This window comes from Pezoporus occidentalis, unplaced genomic scaffold (genome assembly GCF_034315485.1).
Source record: "Pezoporus occidentalis ecotype Australia unplaced genomic scaffold, CSIRO_AGI_Poc_V1 ctg8, whole genome shotgun sequence".
NCBI classification, from domain to species: domain Eukaryota; kingdom Metazoa; phylum Chordata; class Aves; order Psittaciformes; family Psittacidae; genus Pezoporus; species Pezoporus occidentalis.
The window spans coordinates 9,217,850-9,239,217 of record NW_026916158.1 but is presented as its reverse complement, the minus strand read 5'-3'; the positions used below and the strand labels follow the sequence as shown (position 1 = coordinate 9,239,217).

Genomic DNA, 21,368 nt, shown 5'->3' with positions numbered 1-21,368 from the left:
GCCATAGAGAGGGGGAGGCGCTTTCTAACCAGTGATTTTCCCTGGATGGGAATTAGAAGGGGTGCAAACCACGTCTAGAGGATCTGTATACAGAAACTTCTTGAAGGATTTAGGTTTTCTGGTGCTGTTTTAGGACTTCTTACGCTGATGGTTTTATACATGGAAGAAGGAAACCTCTCAGTTCTTCCTGAGCTGGAGGAGGGCTGGTGTCTTCAGGCTCCTTTGAACTTCAGGAGGGATAGGGAATGGCATAAATGCAAGCATTGGTGTAGTGGATGTGTGTCCCTTTTATATATAAGGGAATATAAGATTATAGTCTTGCTCACCTGTATGCTATAGTGCATGTTATTTCTGGAGATGAATAGTATGCTAATTTAACAATTTAGCTTGTTAATCTGATAATCCTGCCTTCTTTACTTAACATCAGACCTGTTGTGGAGCTGCATTAATGGAATTGCAGCTCTTCCAGCTGCAGGGCCCCGATCAGAGCTTGGATTGATACAGAGGATTAGAAATACTTCAGTCCAAAGGTCAGCTTTGTTCAGTCAACACAGAACATTAGCTTGTCCCTGTGCAATTAGAGACGTCTGTGCTGGGAGAGGATTTATGCCTTTCTGAGGGGAAGCTTTGGTTGTTAATCCAAACTGAAGTATTAATAAAAATGCCCAGCTGAGGAGATCTGGGTGAAAAAAAAAATCCACATTATTTTTATTTCTCTTAGAGGTTTTTTTTTTATGTTTTCCAGGATTTTACAATTTAAAATGCCAGAAAAGATGACAAATGTAAGGGAGGATCAGCTATGGATGAAGTTTGTGCTTGGCCTCTCAGTGAAAGTCTTTTGTTCTCCATAAGCAGCCCAAGGGGTGGCAGCAAGTTGGCCAGAGATAAAGAGCACTGCCTTGAGCAAGCAAGCAGCTTTCTGCAGGAAAGCTCAGAAGGACAGAGGAGCAACTCTGGAAGCATCAGCTGGACAGCAAATGAGATGATGAGCATTGGATACACCTTTTTATCTGTTTCATAGATTTTTCCATTTCTGATGTCAAAGCATTGGCATTTCAGGCATGTTGTGTGTATGAGAGGATGTTGTTTGCAGAGTGTGTTGAAGCCTATGAGGACAGAGGGTGTTTTAGGTAGCTCTGTAAGCACGTGGAGTTTGCTCCGAGTAGAAGGGAACTGCATCAAGTCAGTCATGCCCTTTAGTGTCTTGGAGGAGTGGGGTTGCTCTGAAACTCTCACAAAGCTTTTTGTGAACCCAAGAAAAGATGGAGAGGTGGAGGTGTGTGCTGTAGAGGGAAACACACTGCTGTCATGGTCACACCATTTCTCTCAAAGGGGTAACACAGGCTGCTACTGCAAAGGGCAGGGGTTTTACTGCAATGTTTGGCTGAAAGGCAGTGAGATGGGGCCGAGTCCCTGTCCAGAGTGAGGACCTGGCCCCTAGTCTGCAGGATTGTCACAAGGCCCCACTGGTTTGAAATTCCCCTGCTAGTGGCTGGGGTTAAGCATAGGCAGGAACAATAAGGTTTGGCTCATGATCGCTCTGTTTTAATCAAACAGATATTTTACTTTCTGTTAAAATAAACATTTTTCCCATCCTGTTATATGACTCACTTTTTCTTACACTGACCTGATATTTAGAGTATCTGATGTTTTAATTGCCTTCTCAGAGACATGGGTTCATTTCAGATGTTTGAAGAGGTGTGTAAACCACAAGTGCAAAGCTGGAGTACATCATTTATAAAACAGCTTCTTTTGGAGATGTCTGAGTTTTCACACTAGGATAAGCCATTTTTCCCCCCCCATCAATAAGTATTTTAGTCCCTTAAACTAGTTGGGGGGGGGGGGGGGGATGATGTTTGCACCCTGAAGATTGTTTTCGGTGGAAATGAAATACAGAAATGTGCCTATATTCAGTAGAAGCGAAGAACAAATCACACCAGGTGCTATAAAATGGTCTAATTTACTGCAGGGTAGCAGTTTAGATGCATAGCCTCTGTTGGAAGGCTAAGTTCCTTCTCCCAGGAGAAATTGAACGCAGTTTTCAGTGCATTAGTGATAAAGTGCCTTCATGCTAAAAATCTTGGACTGAGTCCCTGACTTGCCTTGAACAACAGAAAAACAAGGAATTGACAGGACCTGGACCAGGGATCTGCATGAAGTTCTGGCCTATGCCAGGGGAGCTCTGCTGCAGAAGGTCTTGGATGCCGAAGCAGTTTGGAAGAGATGAGACTTATGAGTGAATACCTTGATGGTGCATCTGCAGAAGTATGGCTTGGCAAAGAGTTTGTCATAGCGAGCACTTGTAAAAAATGATACATTAACATAGAAAAATGATGTGGTGACTTCTCACCTGGCAAAATCTCCAGTGTTCCATGCCATTCCTATTGTAGGAAGATGATGGGTGTTGATAGTGTTGAGGATGTGCTGTCTGATGTCACAGTTTAGAAGCAGGAGCTGGCCAGTAGAAAGGGCAGTTGTTGGGTTGCTGGCAGGCTCCTGTCCTGCCCAAGTGGTAATATTCAGACTTTTATGAGACAGTTTGTTATTTGTCTCCATGTACAGAGGTTTCTGTATGAAACGGGCTGTTCCTTGGGTTGTATTTCTCAGCGATGAAATCTCTCAGCATTGTGGTCTGGTCCCAGCAAGGCTGTTGGTCTTGAAATTTCTGCAGTGCCTTGCAAGAGCACTCCACTTCTTTTAACACTTACATGTTACATGACTAAGGGCATTGCAAAATGTCTGGATCACAAATGTTTTGCTTTAAAGTATCAGACATGCAAGAGGATTACTCCTCTAAATGCCTGCTATGGGCATTATGTATGTATGGGGGCCTGGAGGCTGGGTGCCCTGGCTGGGTGGTTCAGGAGATGATGCTCTACCCAGCTGAAGGAAGCGGGAGCTCTGCTTTTCTCAAAATAGTGACAATTCTGGTTATGTGCCACTGTTTGCAGCAGGTGGTGGGTCATGTATTTTGTTGAAATAGGAGGAGACAGCAGAGGTTAATATGGTGGGATACATTTCTGTGTACAGAAATTGCAGTGTTTGCTGAAAGGTGAAATCCGTGCTTGTACAAGCAAACTTTTAAAAAGCAACAGTCAATCACCTTTCTTTCTTTGAAATGTGGACTTGAATTTTGGGCCAGGATATGCAGGTTTTGTGTACAAAAGCTGATACTGAGACCACAGTTTATTTATTTAGTAAATAAAATGCCTGAATGTATCAGCTGATATTTAAAAGTGTTTAGCCATTTTCCCGTTATGTGCCAGTCCATTACACTTTATGGAGCATGAGGACCACAACTTTTGAAGAAAAAGAATTGTGGTGTCTGCTTCATTTGCAGAAATTAGTCTTAATACTTAAAATTATCAGGTTAGTGATAGCTGATGTAACAGTTTGAGAGTAATTAGGAGCATGAATTTATGCTCAGATGGATGCTTAATTAAAAACCGGCAGCTTTGAAGTTCACGCTTGCATAATCTTGATGCTGAAATGTGGGTTTATACCCAAGTGAACCTTGGCAGCAAATCTGGAGAGGGGGGAAAAATGATTTAGTAGCCCTGTTTTCCTCCTGTTTGTTTTACACCATTGCAGCCATCATGGTGTCTGTAACAGTGGTGAATTTATGAAGATGAAGCAGATCAAGCAGTTCAGCCAGAACATCACATAGCCAGAACCTGCTTTAGGGAAAGGAGCAGGGAGATATTGGAAGATGCTTGTGTATTTGAGACCTCCAGGAGCTGTACTCCAGGTGATGCTGGCAATGGTCCTTCAAACCTTGCAGTGCTTACTGTGAACAGCCAACATGGGGTGGTGAAAGTGCTGCACTGTGTTGAGCGGAGAGAGAGGTGGATAAAACGTGCTTATGTCCAAAGCGAGGGTGAAGCCATGCGGGAGTTTGAGCCCTGAGGCAGGATGGGGCTGGTGGTGGGATGGTGGCATTTTGTGGCAGGTTGGGCTTTGGGAGGATGCCAGTCCTCTTGCATATCTCGCTCTCATATACAAGCAGCTGGAAGCAGCTCACCCACCACCACAAGCGGAAGAATTCAACAATGCCAGGAGACAAGGCAAGAAGACAAAATGTTACAGATTGCTAAAGAGCAGATCAGCTCATTTTCTGCAGGCAGACAGGGGGCAAGACAGGAGGCGAGGAGGGTGCAGGGAGCAAGGATGGCTGCGGTGATTGCTGCTCCCCTCCATCTTCTTTCTCTCTTGTCACTGAAAATGGTGGTGGCTGTGTGGTCTGAAGGCTCAGAAGTGACTGCCTGACCCTGGAAGGGTCCCATCCTCCTGAAGGCTGTGCCTAGGGGCAGCTGCATCCTCTCCAGCATCTCCAGGGTAAGCTCCCAAGCTCCAGACTCCAGTGAAGGCACCTGCAGTTTTGACCCACATCTATGCTGTGGGAACAGAGGCAACCCAGGTGCAGGAGTTGGGCTCAGTCATTGTGTGGTTTTCTAATGGAGGCTTCTGCTGACAGTTTAAAGGGAAAAGCCAACAAGTTTTGATGGGTGGAGGACATACAGGAGGTAAAAGCATTGCAACAGGGGCTTTATGGTACTTTTGTTGGTCTTGATACCCCAGTCCACATTTGTAGCTTCCTTCACAGCAGTGCCATATTCACACTGGACAGTGTAGCACTTGCCACTCATTAATTAGCAATTTCAGCTTGCCTTGGTTGGCTTGGGCAGAAATGGCTCCACTGCCTAGTCCAGCTGGATACTTTGAGAGACAGCAGGGACACAGATGCTTCTGGTCTTGCTTCCAGCCTTTGGGCACAGGCACTTGCTTCTGCGTGGCCAGCATGCAGGAGGTGGTTGGAGGCTGATGCTGTTGAAAGGGTTTATTGCTGCATTGCATCTGTCACTTTCGGTTCTCAGTATTTCTGCAAAACCAGGAATGTCTACGGTAGGGTGAAAATCAACTGGCTTTTCTCAACTATTATGGTGGTTTCACTGCAGATACTGATTTTGAGCACAAAGTTACACTGAATTAAAAAGGACAGCTAACTGGTGAGGAGATGCCTGGTTTCTCTGGACAGAGGTGGAAATCTGCCAGGATTAAGCTCAACAATGCATTGCTGTGAAAATCTGTACAAAAAGCAGATCTTTGTTAAAAGATCCTAGGCTAAATATTTATTGGTTAAACTTCATCAGATTTTTGCATGACTAAGTGTCCCTCACGGCTTACATTAACATGTCTATCAAAGCAGTTTGTTTTGTTTTGATAAATGCTTACACAATATGGAGGTCTTACTTTCACCTGTAGATATCTGGGAGGTGTATGAGGTGGTGGCACATCACTAGGAGAAGGATGTTGTGGGCATCTAGGGCTTCTTTTATCCTTGGCTGGTCCCAGAGGTAGGCAACAGCACTCCGCAGCAAGGCTAAGGCATATCCTTGAAATACAAAATGCAGTGGTGAATATCAGATGAAGGCGGGTATAACTAGCCAGATACATGGCTTGAAATGCCCCAGCTTGCTTCCCCATTTTCCTCCTCCATTCCATGGAAGATGCTGTGTGTTGTGGTTGTGTCTGAGCATATCCCCTGCTGATGTGCTCTTGGCTTTAACTAAAGAGCTGGAACATGTGGGTGCTTCCTGACCAAGCAAACAAGGATGAATTTAGGAAGGGGAGGATTTGTTTTTGCAGATCATGCAGTGTAGATAGCTGGTGCCTAGAGGTGCACCCCTCGTTCCTGGTGGCCTCATCCAGGCGATGCTTCAGCCGCAGCTGAGTGCTGCAGGGCTGCACTTTGTTTTTGTTATTTTTTATGTAGCACTTTTTAAAGTAAAGCTCTTTTTCTGCTGTTGGAATGTGTGATTGCTCTGGACATATAAATTGTGTGAATAAATGAGCATGGAGCCCTGGTGGGTGAATTGGCTTCCCGATAAAGCCATAAATTTGGAGGATGCTGCTTTACCCTGCAACCACAGTGTGGGGTTGCTCCTCAGTGCCATGCCTGAAAACACAAGGGGCCAGGGAGAGGTCCCTGTATCTGGTAGTTTGGGGTTCTTGCTGGAGGTGAGATAATGTGAAAGACCATCTGCAGCCTGCAGGAGGAAACCCAGGCACAAACCCCAGCTCATCAACAAGCACAATGGTGGAAAGGGTGGAGGAGCCTTCAATTTAGGGAAAAGCTCATATTTTTCCCGCTTTCTGCTATGCTGCAGTTTGACCCTGGTCAGCCTCTGCTCCTCATTGTGTCCTTGGTGCATTAATTACCAATGCTGCAGGGCAGGAGCTGCCATTCCTCTGTGTCCTCCATGCCCTGTCTCATGTGATAAGGCCTTTGGGGGCTCCTGTAGTAAGAAGTGTCTGGGAAATAGGGGTGCTTCCTTTTGCCTCCCACTTCTCCTGCTGGAATCAGTGTTCACTGGTTTTCCAAGAGAAATCAGCTTCTTTTCCTCTGACTCTGTCCTTTTTGTAAGCAGAGCACGTGCCCTGCACAAATGGAGGAAGGGGGGGAGTGATTTAATATGAGCAATTTTGATATGATGTTGCGTGATCTGTTTCTTTGGAGAGGAGGAAAGGCTGGGAATTGGCTTGCTTGGTAGCAGTTTTGTTGGTTTTAACACCCCATCAACAATTTGGGCTCTTCCGTAGTTTCCCTATCACTTCCAGGCATTTTTCCATTAGGATTGATAATAGTTGATCAACTATGCAACAAGCAGTTCATTGCAGTGACTTGCTCACTTTTTGGGTGCTGAAAACCGAGGGGGCTGTATGTGCTTCTCTTTCCATGCTGGCTCTTGAGCATCTCCTCTAGATGCATGCTCCCTGCTTATGCCAGCACTGAAGATGGAGTCACTTCCACAGCCAAGAAGTAAATCTGGTTTTAAAAACCTCTCCAGCTTGCTAACCAAGGCTTTTGCACAATAACTGAATTTGTGGATAGAAGAGTGTATAATGGTGCCCTGAAGGCTAGGATCCCTGTGGGTCCAAGGTCTGCGAGAGCTGGAGCTCACACATAAGCAGCCTGGAGCCAGTGCCATGTGGGTACCCCAGACAGCAGATTTCCATCATCACAGCTCCAGTAGACCACTTTCAGCCGAGTTGTGTTCTGTGCTCAGGAGAACCCCAGAGCTGTTTTTGTTTGTTTGTGGTTTTGCTTTTTTGGAGGTTTTTTGGTTTTATTGCTTTGCATGGCTGAGCTTTAAAGGATATTTCCAGCCCTTGTTTGCCAGGAAAATACAGCATTGAAGGCCCTTTACTAATTAATTGTAATGGCAGGAGGGAATTGCTTTCCCATCATGGCTGCTGTGAAGATGCTCTTGAAAAAGAAAAAAAACCCCAAACTGCAGATGCTGCCAGGACCAGGAGATTGTTTAAAGATACTGTGCACTGTGAGTAAAACATTGACAACAAGCAAAACAAAACTTTTCCTTTTTCTTTTGCAGGGTCGTCATGTTAAAACAGGCCAGCTTGCTGCTATTAAGGTTATGGACGTCACCGGGGTAATGTATCCTCTTGCATCCTTAAATTATAGAAAAGAGGGGAAATGGGATGGGGTTGTGATAATGTGAGTGTTGGTGGAAGGCTTCTGTTCCTGGGATGCAAATCCCCTGTGCCTTAGTGTGAAATGTGCCATTAAGAGGTTTTGGTTTTAATAAATGTGTGAGAGAAAAATAAATCTGGAAGAGCTTGGGAGATTAAGTAATTTTATGCTGAAACAAAGCAGCATCGAGTTCCAGCAGTGGCTCTTTTGAATGTGTTAATAAAATCTGACGAAAATCGTAGGAACAGGATCATGTATTCATAACACATTTCAGTTTCTTCAAATCCATATTTTTCACTGAGAAGCTTTTGTTCACCAAAATTACGTGCAGGTATTGTTATGAATAACTTTACCAGTCAAGTTAAATTACCCCTGTGCATCCTGCTGATAAAGAGGAAAAAACACACTACTCTGGCCTCAGAAGTGTGGCTCTTTTAAAACTTGTATCAGAATAAGGCAACCAAGATTTTACAAGTTACTAAGGTGTGTAACAAGATTTAGAGGAAAGAATAGTTTCACCGTTTCCCAGTGGCCACAAAATAAAACCAAAAAAAAGAGTGGAATTGCTATAATCCCTAAAAACCTAAACAGATACATGTAAGAGGGTGACATGAAAGTGCTTTTTCATGCATAATTGTAAGTGCAGTATTATACATCCCAAAGTTCCTGCCTACATAAATAATGCCATTAAAATCTGGGAGTAAGAATGTGTTTTGTTATGTGGGGTTTTTCTTTCTTTGTTCTTTTGCGGTTTTGGGTTTTTTTTTAGTGGAATAAGACAAAATTCAAGGCTCAATCACATCTACCCACTTTATTTTTCACAATTAGTGATTTTTCTTAATTGGCTTTCAGGATGTTCAGCATATGCAGAATTGACTTGCTGTGAAAGGCAGTCACCTGTCCTCAGGAGTGTGTTTTGAAATACTCTAGATGTTGTGTTTGGTGTTAATATCTGTAGGACCTTGAGGTTCTTTTTTGTGCTAATAGGTGACAAGATGTGTTGAACTAAATCTGTAAATGTGAATGAGATCTGTTTCTGTTTACTTGCAATAGTTGCAAGTGCCATTTATCTAGTTCTCATGGAAGCAGGCTCTAACGGAATGGGCAGACAGTGTGTCTTGGAATCCCGCAGAGAATAGAATTAGTGTGGTTATCACAGCCATAGCCATCTGCAGTTTCATGGAGGAAGTTTTTGGAATGTAAAGCCCCCATGTTTTAAGTGCGCTCCCAAGCCAGTGTCTCATTCCAACTACGTGCCTTGCACTAAGCCCCCAAAGGCTTCTGACAATCATGCTTTGTTTAACTCATCTGCGCTCTTGCTAATTATCTGTTAGGGAAGATTGCAGCATAGAGGCCCTCAAATTACACCACATGATTGTTTAGGGCAGGCACTATCTCTGAATTAAGAATTTGGATTCATTTTCCAGGGGCTGGTCCTGCTGTATGCCGCATGACCTACTTCCAGCAACAGATGTAACAGAATTGATTGGTGAAGGCAAAGTGTGGCAGCAAAACCTCGTCTGTGGGTTTTGTCAGTTTTGGGGTTGGAGTAGTACAGCAGTTCACTATGATAATTCCTTTTTCTTCCCTCCTTCACTGGATTTACTGGTGGTGATTGCTGGCAGTAGGCCCTCTTGGAGCAGGAGGTTGAGCTGGAGACCCTTAAGCCTGGCTGTACAGATGTGTCCTTGGGTGCCATCCACAGCTCTGATGCTTTGGAGGTTACATTTCCTCATTGTGAATACTTCAGCCTGAAGAAGGATTCAAGATAAAGCCTTAGATCAAGTGTCCCTTAAGTGCCTTATCTCCATTTTTCCTAGAGAGCCAGGAATGAGGTGGGGGATGACTGAAGAGCTGGCCAGTGGTACTCGGGGAGCTGGTGAGGTTTTGTGCTGACCACCCCTCCTTGCTCCCAGCATTGTTGAGCATCCACCTGTTTTTTTTTGTTGCAGAGGGCATGGGGCCTGATAACTTGTTCTTTTCCCTGGTTTCCTGGGCAAATGAAAGCAAGCAAAGTTGTGTTGACTGCTTGAAGGAAAGAGGTGCTAAAGGTCTTTTAGAATAATTCCCGGGTTTTCCTTGTAATGTTTGGGCCTGTTCCTTATCCTCTTTGGTGCTTACACTCTCCATGTTTTTGCCAAAGATGAAATTGGAGTTTGTTTATACAAGCTCCACCTAGCTACTACTTCTGTTTGTTCCTTCTGTCATCATCTTCACTGTTCTTTCCTGAATTCTCTCTGGAAGACTGTAGTCATCAAACCACTTTCTGTGGTAGTTTGGGAAGAAAGCCGTGTGTCTGTCTGTATTGCATGACACCCTGTCAGGAAGCACCGCTGTTTGCCAGGGTGTCTTGTCCTTTGTTTGTAAAACTGAAGTCTGGATGAAGCAGGTGAGGGACACAAAGGTAATAAAGAAGTAACAGTCCTTCTGGTCCTTTTATGATAAAGCTTATTGACATCAAGGCGCTAACTGCTGCTCCACAGCTTGCAAAATTAAAGTGGGCTGGAATTCAGTCAGCTTAAAATAAAACCAGGGCATGTTTGGTGGTCATGAAAGCAAAGAGCTAGGACATCAAAACAGGTATCAGTGCAGTTCCCCTGCCTTGACTGCTTCAACTCTTGCCGCGTTGAAGACAGGACAGAGAGAGGCTGTGGCAAACCACAAGAATAATGCTTGTCACCAGAGCCAAGTTAGTCTGGTGAAGAGTTTGTGCACAGGCAGCATCAGCCTCCTACCCGCATGGTGCCACCAACAGCACCTGGTGTCCTCAAACGTCTTGTGCTGCTTCCAGAGCAGGGTATTGGATGGCCAAGATACAAAGTGCAGAGCACTTCTGCCATGCAGTGGTTTCAGGAAAGCCATCTTCTTGGGCCTCTGGTGGATTCAGGACTGTGTATATCTGATGCATTATTTGGGTAACACAAGTATGGTTGAGCTTACGAGCAGCACAAGACTGATGTAAGTTGTGGTATGAATCATAAAGGAATTAGTGTAAAAAGATGGAGGAATGTCTAACCTGCTGAAAACATGCAAGTCTGGCATTGGTGCACCTCTGAATGGAGAACATGTCTCCATGTGAGAGCTCAGTTCCTGGCCAAACTTCCCTTTGCGTGGCCAGCTCCTCCTGGCATATACTTACAATTGCAGACATTCAGCTGCTCAGGAGCTTCCCAGGGCACTCTGCTCTGGCCTGTGCTGCAGTGTTTGAAGCAGCACACAGGGATGGTGGGTCATTAACCCATGTGTGAGGACTGCTGCCCCCTTAAGCTCTGCCAGCACCTTTGGGATCCTGCTCTGGAGGAAACGGAGGACCTGAGCCATTTGGAAACTACCTGATTTCCATGCTGCCTGAAGATCTGTCCAGTTCAGTGCTCAGAAATGAAGCAGATGCTTCAAAGCCTGTGTTTTCTCCTTATCTTTTTACTCAAGGAGCAGCCCATTAGTCTCCAGTCTGAGGGTTTGGCTGCAAAAAGTGGCTGTAAAAAGCAGTTCAAGAAAATTTGGGAGAGTTCGGTCGGAAATGGGGGGCTTGGAATTTCACCAACGTACACAGAGAACTGGGAGCCTGTGAAGTGCAGTCTTTTAGAGCCTCTGGTTTTTCTTTTTGCCTCATCCCAGGATGAAGAGGAAGAGATCAAACAAGAAATTAACATGCTGAAGAAGTATTCTCACCACCGAAATATTGCTACTTATTATGGTGCTTTTATTAAGAAGAACCCACCAGGAATGGATGATCAGCTCTGGGTAAGTTGCTTTCTTTTCTTTAAAACAACTGTTTTTTTTGATACAAATTATTTACTCCACGTTGTCCTCTTACCACCACCCATATTGCACAAAAATATCTTATTTTGCACGTCTTTGTCAGAGCCATGGCTTTGAAAAGGCTCTTCCTGCACTGCAAAATGCCATGAAATCTTTGCAAACTGATGATAAAACCATTTCTATTCTGAATCGTCACTGACATCTTTGTTACAATTTTCAACTGAAAATTATTCCATCCCATGAAAATAAATGCATCCAAAAAAAAAAACCCAAAGCAGTTGGAGGGAGCCGGGAGCATTGCTGGGAAGGTGGAGGCTGGAAGGAGGATACTGGGCAAGTGTGATTTGTGCTAGCTCTCAGCACTGCTTCTCATGCTTAATCTTGCATGGAGCCAGTGCATACGAATAAAGAGGAGAGGGACGGCAAAGGTTGAGCAGGAAGGTCTGTGGCTGTTCAGCTAATTCAGTGAGGATGCCTCATTTGCTGAAGGGCTGCAAGCTGCTTTGCCTGTCTGTAAATCCTTGGGTGCTTCCTCCACTTCTCCCCTTGTCGGTGGCTTGCTGGTTGTTGTTGGAGCATTGGAGCTCACCTCCTTGTGGGCAGCTGCCTGGTGCTCACCTTGGCTGGGCAGGGTGGCAGGCACCACAGGTTAGGGCTCTGGACACTGCCATAAGGGCATGGAGAATTATTTAAAGTTACTGTGCTGATCTGAGTCTGTGGAGCAACAGCCTGCAGCCCCCATAGGTGTCTGACCAGCAGTCTGAGACCCTACTTGCATTAGTACAGCATTAAAGAGAAAGCTGTGTTTGAGTTATCTTGAATATAATAACCTGGATGTTGTCATGTAGTCTAAATGGAGTTTATTTCCTCACAGTCTTTTAAATCCAGTCAGTTCTGACCTAACTGCAGGTGGTTTCCAAAGTTTTATGTACCTGAACAAGATTGCTAGAGTCTAATTTTTCAGGGGTAGCAAATATCCATGGTTCATCCACAAGACCATGGAGACGCTGAAGAGCAGCAGCATGCTCCTCCCTGGAGTTTCTGTGTAATCTAGGCTTTATTCTAGCTAAAGGTTCAGTGGCTTCAGCAGTTTTCCCCTGCATCCGCATGCCAGAGCATCAGGGACAGTGGCAGCTGGGGGGTTTTGGTGAACACTCGTTCTGGGACAGAAATGGAGCTGATGGGCTTCTGCATCATTTTGCTACCAGGACTTTCTGCTACACTGAATTATTGGAAGACTTGGGGTCTTGGACTCCAGGGACTTTTCTTACTTGGGTGTTGGGGTTATTTTTGGTGGGAACTCTTAAAAAACATGTTCTTTTCAGCTTGGCTGGGATTCAGTGAGGAGAAAGCTGTCAAGCTGAGAAATGCCTTTTCATCCTGTGAAATTCCATTTGGCTTTAGCGGGTTATAATCTCCTTTAAAAAAAGAGTAAAATAGAAAACCAACCCACAACATTTCCCCTGGTGCTGCTGAAGTGCCTGGGGGAAGAAAGAGCCCACCAACTGTGTGCCAGAGTCCTCAATAGCAACAGAAGCCCTCCCTCAAGCTGGGCTTTGCTCAGTGCCTTTATGCTGCTTGGGTTTAGGGTTAGCATGGTCTGAAGAGGATTTGTTGTGTTTGTTTTTTCTTCAGCTCTGGTGCAAAAAACTCTTGACATGTAAAAGTGATAATAAAATAATGGCTTTTTTTAAATGATTGTCCCATCCAGAGCACCCCAGACCTCCAAAAAGAAAAGCTCTGTAGAAAACTTCCGATTAAGAGAGGTACTTTCATCAATCCCCATCATCATGAAAGAGCAGAAGATGCTGTATGTGCTGTAACACCTTCAGATGCCCAAAGTCAGGAGGAGAACCTTGGTCTTCCCTGGTGGGTCACCCAGCCATGCAAGGGGAGAAGGTGTTCACCCAGCTGTGCTGCTTCTCTTACCGCTGGAAAAGGTGGACTATATAATCTGGATTCCCTTTCAGACAGCTAACTCTGCTCTCAATTCTGGGGCCTCTCTCATGGGCTTGCGATACAAGTTCTTGCAAAAACTGCTTTTCTTGCACTGAAGAGTGCTGGGGGGTGAGGTTTTTGTAAGTCCATGCCCAGTGCTGAGGCTGTTTGAGGTATTCACAGGAAAGCTCCCTGGCTGTGGAGGAGACCTGTGCTGGTGGCGTTGTGTTAAATAGCTGTTGTTGCAGGATCTGATTGAATTAGGACTTGCATGAACTCTATCAGTCTTGTTGCACAGATAAAGGCTTGTTTATTTTTCATTGTCCCTTTGTTGAAATAAAGCGGTTTCTGATAATGCCCAAGTAATTCTTTTTATCGACATTCAGGAGACTGATACGGAAATAAAAAACAGGGAGCTCTTTCAGTGGAGATTAAGATCTCTCGGAAAAGCAGCAAGCTTCTGATATGAAGTATTGTCATCGCTTCTGCCGCTGTGATGAGCAGGTGTTTTGGTGCTGCTGCTCCATTTGCCAGCAGCCACTTGCCTGAAAGACGAGTCTACGGAACAGCCGACTGTTCCTCAAATCAAAGAGGTGCACGGAGGATACCTTAGCAGATGACAATGGCGATGTACATCACAAATCCGATATGTTGAGAAAAAAAAGGAAGTAAAAGTCACAGTGGCAACCTTTTTGAAAAAAGAGGCAGGCTTATTCCTGTGTTGGATAAAGTGTTACTTTCTGGGGGGACTGTGGACCTTTAGGGGAGATTGTGCCTGTCTCTGACTGGGACAGAGGGGTCCTGTCCAGGGGGATCTGTGGTGCAAGGGGCGAAGAGAGGGAAGGCTGCAGAAGTTGGGGAAGTGACCCAGGGACTGGTGAGGACCCAGTTAATCAGTTAACTGCTGTTTCTTGGAGTTAAACTCATTAAATTCCCCGTGCTCATCTCAGATTTAAAGTATGGGTTACTAGGCTGCATGTAACCCAGGGGGGTTGTGTTGAGATATTTGGAGGGGGCGGGGGGAGGTTGGTAGTAGGAGATGGGGCATTCATTTGTGTGAACTTGCTGGGGTAGGTGACCCCTTCCCAAAGGACCTTCTCAGCATATCACCCACCCTCACAAGCTGCTGGAAGCTGCAGGCTCTCTACATCATTCCCATAATTTTAACACAGTGTATACATCTGCAGGTCAATAGAGGTGACATTTCAGCTGGATGTTTGTCATCTGCCCTTGCCACCCATGGTGCACTGAAACCATCAATGGAGAAGCCCTGGCATGCGTGGGCAGCAGGCAGAGCGTGGGGGCTGGCGGCATCCCAGGGCATAGCCTACCCTGTGTAGTCCCCAGGGACCAGCGGTGCTGGCTGCAGATGGATGGCTGCCGTGGCAACTCTGCCTGCACCTGGAGCCACATCTGTCACAAAAAGGGGGAAAATTGCTAATATTCAGGTTGCCAAATACCTGCTCATGAGGAGCATGTTGGTGTGGCCTCTGATGTGTCATCTGGGGCGATTCTGGGCAAGAAGGAATTAGAGTGATTTAGGACCAGTGGCTAAGTCAGGATGGCACTGCTGCAGCCATGCAGCACTCAGGGCTGTCACCGTGTAGTTGCAGTGGGTTTTTTCACTGTGTTGAGCTGTAGAGGCCTATTGAATCATGGCAGGGTGGTATGAACAGTCACAGTGAGGACCTGGAGAGCAAAAATGGGGGCAGGGAGGCTCCACTGAAAACGTTGCACAAGCCATCGAAGCACTGGGTGACACCTGTGCAGCTCGGAGCAGGATTGCTGTTAATCTGCTTATAGACACTGAAAAATATTTTTGGACAGTTGCTGATAACCTTACATCACAGGAATTAGATCATTAAACATTTGAGAGGGAATGTTTTTTGGCTGAGCTGTAATTCTCCCTAGTCCCTCCAAGCTTTGCAGTCCCAGGGGAGTGGGGCTGCTCCTCCAGCCCCTGACCGAGAGCCTGGGGTAAGCAGGAAAGGCTTTCGGCTGCTGTCTGGCTGAGTAAGCCAATGCTATTTCATTCTCACTCCACTTCAAAGCGGTGTCAGTTCTGTAAACATTGCAAGACTGGTAGCATGGCTCCTTTCACTGCCATCCCTACGCCCAAAGCTTTCAGCCTGCTCTGGACCTGTGGTGGCAGCTGCCCGCCAGCTCCCCAAGGGGCAGGAATTGCTTGGCTGGCCTCAAAGTGTGGGGAGGTACAGGCAGGGCACAGCCAGGCAAGTAATTTATTTATGAGAATATGCAAGAGCAGTTTGCTGCTGGTTTTGGAGAGGAGAACTCAGAGCAGCATTGGCCCCCACCCATGTGTGCTGCTGCAGCAGCATCGCAGCCTGCTCCCGCTGTAACACCAACACAGGCAATTAAAACCTGTGCTTATCTTCCTACAGAGCATTGCTGCATAATAGCAACTCCATGGCTATTTTTCTGTTTCTGAAATGGGCATCAGCTTTTCTGCTGATCCACCAAGTGAAAGTCTCTGCGTTGTTTTTTTTCAATGCTCTATCGCTGGCTCCATGTGCCACGATGTGTGTGATGAGGGAGTCTGTTGCGAGGGAGCCGGGCTGTGGGGTGAGATGGGAGGCTTGAGTGGCCTGGGTGTATGGGACTGCATCGCTCCTGTGTTCTGTTTACACACACAGCAGGACAAAGTATTTCCAGCATCATTCAATCATGGCATGTTGCATGTTTGTTTTCTGTAACTTAGAGAAGCCACTTTGTTCCTGGGGTGAGGAATAGAAACATGGAAGGATTTGGCTTACAGAACAGGGATTTGAATTATTTTGGGGGGTTTCTCTGAACAAGCTGGAGCAGTTCACCAGTTGCTGGACTGGGATTTCTATCCTGGAGATACTCAGGTTTGAGCCCTTCCATGGGGAAGGGATGGGAGCAGAGGTCTTACTGGCCATTCCCAAACTGGGGAAAGTGGTGGTTGATTTGAAAACTGCAAAGCCTCTTTAAACAAAAAAATCGTGAGACAACAGGGCACAGAATTTACAGCTGCTGCTTCTGAATTTGCCTTGCTTATGAAGTTTGCTGTCACTCTGATATGAAGAGCTAAGTAAATGCTAAATGAACTGTATTTAAAAATACTTCCTAGACAAATAGCCTTGCAAATTAAATTTCAGAAGATGATCTTACCTTTAGCCTATCTTGATAATTTTAATTATGGTTAATAAAAATTCAATCTGCATTTCAAGTTTGTTGTCCTACCACATCATGAGTTCATCCTTTAACTAAAGGTTGGTAATGCTACATGTGTGTGCAGGGCAAAGCACTCACCTAAAGCCTTGGGACTGGAAAGAAGGTGTCTTAGTATAAGTACCATTTGAAATCTTGCGTGAATATGCTAAGCTCTGCCCTAAAATCAGCTGAAACTTTTGTTCCCTTTTCTCCTATAAGACAGTTTGTTGGTTTCCAGCCTAAATATATCCATCAAGTGTTGATATTATGCCAGTACTTTGTTCTTCTCTCTCTCTGGTGCTTAATTGTCCACACTGTTGACAGTATACGCTCATACCGTGTAGTCATCCATTCCCTGGCTGCCTGAACAAGTCCTCAGGTCCTCTGAGAAGAGCTGATCATCCTCCTGCACCTGCTCCAGTATGCATTTATGGTTCATAAGCTCCATCATGCAGCAGGACACAGTGCTGTGGGTGAGAGCTCACCTGGCCTGTTGGCATGACTCCTTAGCCATCACCTGTGTTGCTGTTCTTTGGAGTGCCTTTCTGTTAGTAGCACATGCAAAATGCTGAGCCCCCTTGGCCCCTGCCCAGCTGGATCTGGAGCCTGCTGGTACTGCCAGAGATCTGCTGGTACTGGGTATTTTCCTATGGATGTCCCTGCCCATGGCAGGGGGGTTGGAACTAGATGATCTTAAGGTCCTTTCCAACCCTAACTGTCCTATGATTCTGTGATGTTACAGGACTGTGGAGCTCTTAAAAACCCGAGTTGTAAACACATCCCATGGAGGTTTCTCTTTCCCTCTCCCTCTCCCTTCCCTTCCCTTCCCTTCCCTTCCCCCTCCCCTTCCTCCTCTCCTCTCCTCTCCTCTCCTCTCCTCTCCTCTCCTCTCCTCTCCTCTCCTCTCCTCTCCTCTCCTCTCCTCTCCTCTCCTCTCCTCTCCTCTCCTCTCCTCTCCTCTCCTCTCCTCTCCTCTCCTCTCCATTTCTATTTCCCCTCCCATTCCCTTCCCTTCCCTTCTCCTTTCTTGATTTCTCTGTCCTCTTCTCCTCTCCTCTCCATCTCCTCAAGATTTCACAATTACAGATTAGGAATATATCAGCAGTTGGCCATATTCACTTCCTGGTGCAAAATTAATCTTTGCTGTGTGGAAATCAAGGACAGGGCAGAGGACTGCATGAACTGCCAGCTCCATAAAGATAATCTGGCAAGTTAACAGATACACTGTGTACTTTTAGTGGGATTTCTTCCACCTTCTTTTAAGCATTGTGATTGCTGTATACACAGCATAGCGTGCCCTTCCTCTTCATCCTGCTCCAAACCTTAGTGAGAGCCTGTGAATGAATTTCCATGGAAGGGGACTGGAGAGGGCAGCCTTTTGGGTTGGAAAGTGTTTGTGGCTAGCTCAGCTATCCAGGGTTTTCCTTTCAGAGCTTGCTGCCATGGTATCCCAAATGTTCATTTAATCAGAAACATGTGCAGACACTGATATTCCCCATGCGTCAATCATTCAAAGGGAAGAAAAAAAGGAAGAGTGGCTTTGGAACTGGCTGTTCCATTATTCCCTGTTGGTGAGCAGTAAGTAACCTGTGACTTAGGCTGTGTCCCAGTGACCCAGCTGGGTTGCTTGTCTCCTCTTGGGGTGGGAGAGCTGCAAGTTCTGAAGCAGCATCCCTTGTTCTTGCATAGGGCAGGCTTTGGCTAGTGACACATCTATTTTTGAAGCCAGTTTTCTGACACAACAGGGACATACAAATAATTTTTCAGCTGTCAGTTTAGGAAAGGAAGACAGACTTGATATCAAAACTGAAGATAGGAGCATTGTCAAACCCAGCTAAGGTATAGTCTGCTCAAGTATGGTGTTTAATGTGAAGGTTTATAGCAGTACTATATCTGTATTTTATGGTTGTTTATGATAGTCTTTTGAATTACTGCATTTGAGCCATTTGGTTAGCAGTAACTCTTTCACAGTTTATTTCTCTGCTCTTGGCCTATGCTTTTAATACAGTGATGTTACTTGCTTGTAGAACATCAAATGCCATGTAAGCTTCTCATGATAAGAAACTAAACGCACACATAGAAGAATATGGCAGGGCACAACTCATAAGGGAATATCTTTTAGTAGCAAGCTGATCTAATTAGAAAATGTGGTTTAACATCTGAGAGAAACACTTGCACAGGTTTTAGAGGATGCTTGTTGCATGCATGGGCTGTGCTCCCTTTCTGGAGCACACTGATGGCTCCTGTGTGCCTTAGGGTCCATGATGTCCCTGGGAGGCAGACACACCCTGTGTTGTTTTTATAACATTTATTTCACAGTTGCTGTATGATATTAAGTCTGGGCCTGGGTTAGATCACTGTACTTCTATATTTAATTTTGTGAAACTTTGAAAGTGGTACAACCGGTGATGCCCAGTCTTGTTTGTACCAACCTGAGCAGCAGGATGCCAGCTTTGTCCTGGACAGGCTGAAGCTACTTGGCAAGCTTTCCCTCAAAGAAGGTTTCCTGCCCAAAAAGGTGATAAAACCCAAAGACCTTCTGGTTAAAAAAATACAAAATAAAAATTGAAAAGTGTACCTGTTTTGTAAGGTTGTAGGAAGCTTTCAAATGTCTGTCTTGTTGCCTTCACACTTTCAGAGTTGAAGAACTTACATGCTAGAGTTTTGCTTGTATTACTGTTTATGCTAAAGATTGATTATAAGTATAAAGTAGGGTATGTAGTGGTGGGGTCTTTCAAGGTGGGGAGATTTCAAGGTTTCCACTTTCCTCTGATGATTTTCTGCATTGGACTGATCACTGTTTCTTGTTCCAAATCTTCTGGAGAGCAACAAGCCTTTCAAGCCTTCCAGCCTTCTACTGTTTCACTTTTACAACAGAACCTATGTGGTTTACAAGCTGATAGGCTCAAGATTATGTCCCAGTGGCTCTGCATAGCAGTGTGGTCGCCCCACAGTTGCATTGCCAGTGTCAGGGTCCTACCCTGAGGTCAGGCAGCCTGGAGGATCCTGTCACTGTAATTACAATAATTGCATTTTTGTTCCATTTGGCAGCTGGTGATGGAGTTCTGCGGTGCAGGCTCTGTCACTGACCTCATCAAGAACACGAAGGGGAACACCTTGAAGGAGGAGTGGATTGCGTACATCTGCAGAGAGATCTTACGGGTATGTGCTCAGAGGGAGCTGAATATTGGGTGTTGCTGGAGTGTTGCAGCTGGTGCTCAGGAGACATGGAATGACTGCCACGCTGCCATGGGCTGGAGCCTTTAGCTAAGAGAGCCCTTTAGCTCTCTTAGTTCCCTGACTTCTAATCCTCTTTATTCCTTCAACAAAAAAAATAATAATAAATCCTTAGTATTAATAAGGCAAAGATTTATTTACATTAGAATTATATTTTCAATTGACAGAAAGGTGAGCACTAATAAAGTCTGTGGGTAGAATCTTCTTTATTCAAACGCACCCTATGTTTTATTAAATCCACATATCTCTGTCTTTAATGAGGATGCTGCAACTGTTATACCCACAAGATAAATGTTTGACTGGAATGTCTTAAAATGGGCTGTGCCAGAGTCTTGTACTAGGAGACATCAGCTTCAGCAAAGGCTTGCTTGCATTTTGCACAGCTGAGGTTTTATGATGTGATAGGAATGGTTGCCCAAAATTAAAGCCTGTCATTCCATGAACAGAGGTTTTGTTCAAGAAGAAACAGAAATATTGAGCATGTGAAGAAAACCCTGAAGAAGAGCATTCTTCAAGTGATAGGATGAGAAAAAACAGCCTCAAGTTGTGCCTAGGAAGGTTTAGATTGGGTTCTAGGAAAAACTGCCTCACCGAAAGGGTTGTCAGCCATTAGAACAGGTTGCTCAGGGAAGTGGTGGAGTCACCATTCCTGGAGGTATTTAAAAGACATGTGGATGTGGTGCCTGGGGACATGGTTTAGTGGTGGATTTGACTTGGCACTGTTAGGTTTATGGTTGCACTTGATGATCTTTTCCCATCTAAACAAGTATGATTCTGTGGAAGAAAGTAAGGCAAGATGACTGCTCCAGAAGGAGGTGTCCAACACTGCCACTGAGGCTGCTGCTTGTGTCTAGAGGTGACACAGCACTTCCCTGTTGACCAATATGATGGGCAGATGTGGTGCTGTAGCTAATCATCTGTTGTGTGGACACTGCTTTCAGTGCCAGAAAGCCAGTTATGCAGGCTTATTTAAATGTATGAGCAATGTGAGCCTACTTTTTAAAATAGTTCCTGGCAGTGAGTCAGAACCCAGCCACTGAATCAGGTCCCAGGGCCACTGTTGAGTGTCATCACTATTATTTTGGCCATGCATTGGGCATTGGTTGGCAACCTCCATAGGGTTTCAGGTGATGAAAGGTTCCCAGTTTCCTGATGGAGAAGGTGGCTCGGACTTTGTTCAGACGTTGGCAGCCAATTGTAATTCTGACACAAAGCTCAATCTCATGTTGTTCAAGCATTTATTGAAATTCAGTGAGATTTTTGTTTTGTCTCCGATGCACAGAGGTGCCTCTAACATGACTAAAAAAGGGCTCCCCTACAGATTCCACAGTTGTATCCCAGGGTAACAAGCATAAAATGACTACTGACTACCAGTGGTGATAGCAGAAATTACTTTCTTCCTCAAATATGAATGTTTAATGTGAAATATAAACCTAATGCAAAATTAGGTTTTGAAGTAATCCATACTTTTCCTATGCTCGCGGTATAGATGGATGTTACTTTGAAATAATAAATTAATGAAATAAAAATGTAGGTTGCAAAAAGAAATTAATGAGTTAATAAAAAGAAGCAGAACAGAAAATCTAGTTTACTTTTGGCCTTTGCAGCAGGCTTTTATTTTGACCTATATCTCTATTACAAGGATGTGCAAGTTATAACATTTGCATTTGCATGGTAGCTTTTTTCATATAAGCTTTTCAGTGTATTAAAGACCAGTTTATTGAACCAATATAACAAGCAAATT

The 21,368-nt window shown here is 44.9% G+C and overlaps 1 protein-coding gene across 6 annotated transcripts in view; it reads left to right on the top strand.

Annotated features, from left to right (window-relative positions):
* Nucleotides 1-21,368, top strand: part of TNIK (TRAF2 and NCK interacting kinase) — a 163,161-nt gene that overhangs the window by 77,659 nt on the left and 64,134 nt on the right. For all 6 annotated transcript variants that reach the window (XM_062603146.1, XM_062603143.1, XM_062603149.1 and 3 more), the window contains exons 3-5: nucleotides 7,395-7,451; nucleotides 11,111-11,236; nucleotides 19,439-19,549. In XM_062603146.1, the coding sequence (XP_062459130.1) occupies nucleotides 7,395-7,451; nucleotides 11,111-11,236; nucleotides 19,439-19,549 (294 nt within the window). The remainder of the gene's footprint in view (nucleotides 1-7,394; nucleotides 7,452-11,110; nucleotides 11,237-19,438; nucleotides 19,550-21,368) is intronic.